The 3,569-nt window shown below is 46.4% G+C and overlaps 1 protein-coding gene across 1 annotated transcript; it reads left to right on the top strand.

The window, feature by feature from the left end:
- The first annotated feature begins 854 nt into the window (after positions 1-854).
- Positions 855-3,052, top strand: LOC147618047 (uncharacterized). The gene is made up of 2 exons (XM_086775286.1): positions 855-2,410; positions 2,556-3,052. Exons 1-2 carry the CDS (start codon positions 968-970, stop codon positions 2,745-2,747), a joined length of 1,635 nt encoding a protein of 544 aa, XP_086631412.1. The 5' UTR covers positions 855-967; the 3' UTR covers positions 2,748-3,052.
- The last annotated feature ends 517 nt before the right edge of the window (positions 3,053-3,569 follow it).

Here is a 3,569-nt window from a genome sequence, read left to right as displayed (position 1 = left end):
TTCTTTAAGTTTCTCGAGCTCAAAGAATCGGTCGCTCAGAACATTACCGGTGAGTCTTTCCCAATAGGCTACCCTTTAAGCTTGGCACCAAGAATTCCATAAGCATAACTACTTCAGTTCCATATGTTAGGTTGAAGGGTGTAGTGTTAATGGCTACTTTGTATGCTGTGCGATAAGCCCATAGTGCAACCGACAACTTCTCCTCTACAGTCTTGGTCAAGATGGTGCATAGAGTCTTGTTAGTGCTTGTTGCTTAGCCACTGGCTAGGGGATAATAAGGTGAAGATTTATGGTGCATGACGAGGAATTCTTGTAGTAAGAATTGTATTACCTCATTATGAAGTGGGTGCCATTGTCACTAAAACAAGCTCAAGGGGACATCCAAAGCGAAGCGAGTGTGATCACACACTCGCTAGCCGTGGATCTTGCATCGGATTTTCTTGTGGCTTGAGCTTCAACCCATTTTGTGTGGCCACTATGATATACCGGGCTTGGGTGTGTTAGGCAGCCGAGCTAATGGGACCCACAAAATCGATTTCCCATTTCTTGAATGGTTGTAAGGACATAACATGGTAGAGGGGCATCCTATCCTTATCGTGTGGAATTGCAGTCCATAGGTATTCATCACATCGTTTGACATATTTGACCACATATCCACACAAGGTTGGCTACCATAAGCTTGCCAGGAGGATCCTTCAAGCAGTGGTGTCTGCTGAAGTGTTCGCCTATGACCCTAGAGTGAGCTTATTCCAAAATAGAGACGTACTCATCCTCACAGATGTCGCGTCTCATTATTCTGTCTTTTCCTTATTTGTAAAATTGTCCTTATTGATTGGTACTAGTAGTGTGGAAAATAGTGTGGATGTGTGGAATGTGAAAATATAGATAGGTAGTGTGGTGCTTCGTTGTTGAACCTCGATCTTGAGCTTCACCACAGCATTCCTGTTAGGGTTTCTAACAAGCTCGGATGGGCAGCTACACGGGTCACAGAGAGGCCCATGCATTGGGAGCATCCTCATCTTACCACACTGCCTACTATTCTGACCCTCTCCTCTACTCTCAGCTACGCCCAAACCCTGCTGACATAAGGACCCCTTACGTCAGTGGCTCCCTCCTCGGAGCCTCTTCCGGAACGCCTTACGGCAGCGATGCTCTCATCGGAGGCGTCTATGCCGGCGGTGGAGCCTTCGCCGGCTTTGGCAGTCAGGCTTTGCTCGCAGAAGCGCAGGTTCTAGGATCGGACTTGCATCCTTACGGCCGTAATCCGCGTCATCTGCTTGCCGGATTGCACACTTATGCTCGGAACTCGTCTGGTCTTCTTGCCGCTAGACCGGATTCGCAACCTTACGGGAAGAGTTCGCATGCTTTTGCTGCCGCGGGAACCGACCTCTCGGTTCCTTACAGTGAAATTTCGCACGCTTTACATGCAAGAGGAACGGAATCCTACGGCCAGAGGTCAAATGCTTTCCTTGCCGGAGCCAGTGTAAAAGTTCCGGCAGAGAAAGCCGGGGTCCTTACCGCAGAGCAGAATGTGGTATCAGAAGTGAAGGTGTTGAAAAGGAAGGCGGGTCAGAAGCCTGTAACTGCCTCAAAAAGAGTAGACAGAAAACCTACCCTTGATGCCTTGATAAAGGAGACATGGGAGCTGCACTCTTTGTTTAGAAAAGGGCTTGCTGCTGCAGAGAAAAGGAAGACTAGTGATGATGTTGCAGAGGAAGCTAGGCCAAAGCAGAAGAAAGAAAGAACGACGCCTTCTGTAAAGCACACCAGCAAGACAGGAGGAGGATGGGGGAACTCCACCTCTCCAGGGGAGGCTCAGCCTGCAAGCAATTGGGATGAGCCTAGCAAAGGGGAGCCTGAGCCTAATGCCCCAAGCTCTTCAAACACCATGGTGAAAGATGCCTCACTGATCCCAGATGTGAGACAAGAACAGTATGCTTCAAATCTGCACAGGATTGCATGTGAGAATGTGGCCGAGTTTATGGGCAACTCATCTGATGATGACGAATCAGATGGTGAGTTCTATACGGATTCGGATGAGGGGGCACCGGATCCATTTGTTAAATCTTCTAACAATCTGAAGAGCCGAGAAGAGCAGGCTTATGACTTCTTCTTACAGCTTTTAGAAGAGAATCAGGAGTTGCTGAATCTATACAAGGAGCAGTGCAATGTGGGGAAGTTTGAGTGCTTGGTGTGCTCCAGTATGGCTGGAAAATCCATCAAGAGGTTCAATGGCCTAGCTAGTGTTGTCATGCACGCAAGCAAAATTCAGAAGACTAAGAAAAAACAGGAGCATCGAGGCTATGGTCGTGCTGTATGCTCTATTCTGGGTTGGGATCTTTGCAGAATGCCAGCAGTATCTAACTGCACAGGCGTCCGCCCCAGAGGTTGTCTTCCACCAGATGAAGAGGTCAGCGTATTACTTTGGTCGATATGCCTTGGTTTTTCTGTTTTCCTTGGAGCTACATGTGTGTGTGTGTGTGTGTGTGTGTGAGAGAGAGAGAGAGAGAGAGAGAGAGAGAGAGAGAGAAAGAGAGACCTTGCTGCCCTTTCAGGAACATGAGGGTTCAGTCCACCTAAATGTGGAAGATGGGGATGGTCTGGAATTCCAAGAAGAGGAGAAGAATGCTGAAGCATTAGAGGAGCAGGAGGATGAGGAGAGGAGCCATGAAGCATCAGAGGACAGTGATTCAAGTGAAGCCTCAGAGGAGAGTGATGCTGGTGAAGACAATGAAGTTGAGGAGTGACATGAAGGTTTAAGTTCATAGTCATGTGGAACAATCATTGGCACATGATAAGCGCAGTGGTAGCACCCTATCTACTTTTCGTTATAGCATGGTTTGAATTGGCTTTTTGTATACTGGCCAGTGCCAACCCAGCTAGTATGGTTTTAATCCATGTTTTTGGCCGAAGCCTTAAAAAAAATGCTGGAGATGGAAGTATTTGCGATATTACAAAAAGAAAGTTAGAAAATTACCCTTAAAAATCATGAACTCTCGTCTTTGTAATGGATTGTGAAAGTGGTAGAACGCTTTTGATCTGCTCCCTGTTATGGACTGTGCTGGTGCCTTTATTCTGATGTGTGCAAATCATAAGTATGTGAAGTGCCCATCATGTTATTACAAGGAGATGCAATACACCATTTCTTCAGGAGCTGAAATTTACATAGTCAACATTATGTAATGTGCACTAGAGAGGGAGAGAGAGAGAGAGAGAGGCAATACACCATTTCTTCAGGAGCTGAAATTTACATAGTCAACATTTATGTAATGTGCACTAGAGAGAGAGAGAGAGAGAGAGAGAGTCTGCAAGGGCCATATGTGACCTATGGGGCCAGTTACAAAGCAGGTCTTCTCACCAAATTGAAAAAAAAGGAAAAGACAAAGGCGGAAGAGTCGTTTTTGGTAAGCATCATGTTCATATACATGTACATCACTTAAAGATTAGGAGTATATTGGTTTCAGAATGCGAAACTCTTGGATAAGAGCTCATCTTTCTGCTGAAAACTGCCCACTTTGTAGCCTCTGAGCAGTCCTTACTTGTGTGGAGTGTGCTCCTCAGATTTCCAT

The sequence above is a fragment of the Cibotium barometz genome, chromosome 35, assembly GCF_041138505.1.
Source record: "Cibotium barometz isolate CiBa-2024 chromosome 35, ASM4113850v1, whole genome shotgun sequence".
Classification (NCBI taxonomy): Eukaryota; Viridiplantae; Streptophyta; class Polypodiopsida; order Cyatheales; family Cibotiaceae; genus Cibotium; species Cibotium barometz.
This window is presented reverse-complemented; position numbering and strand designations above follow the sequence as displayed.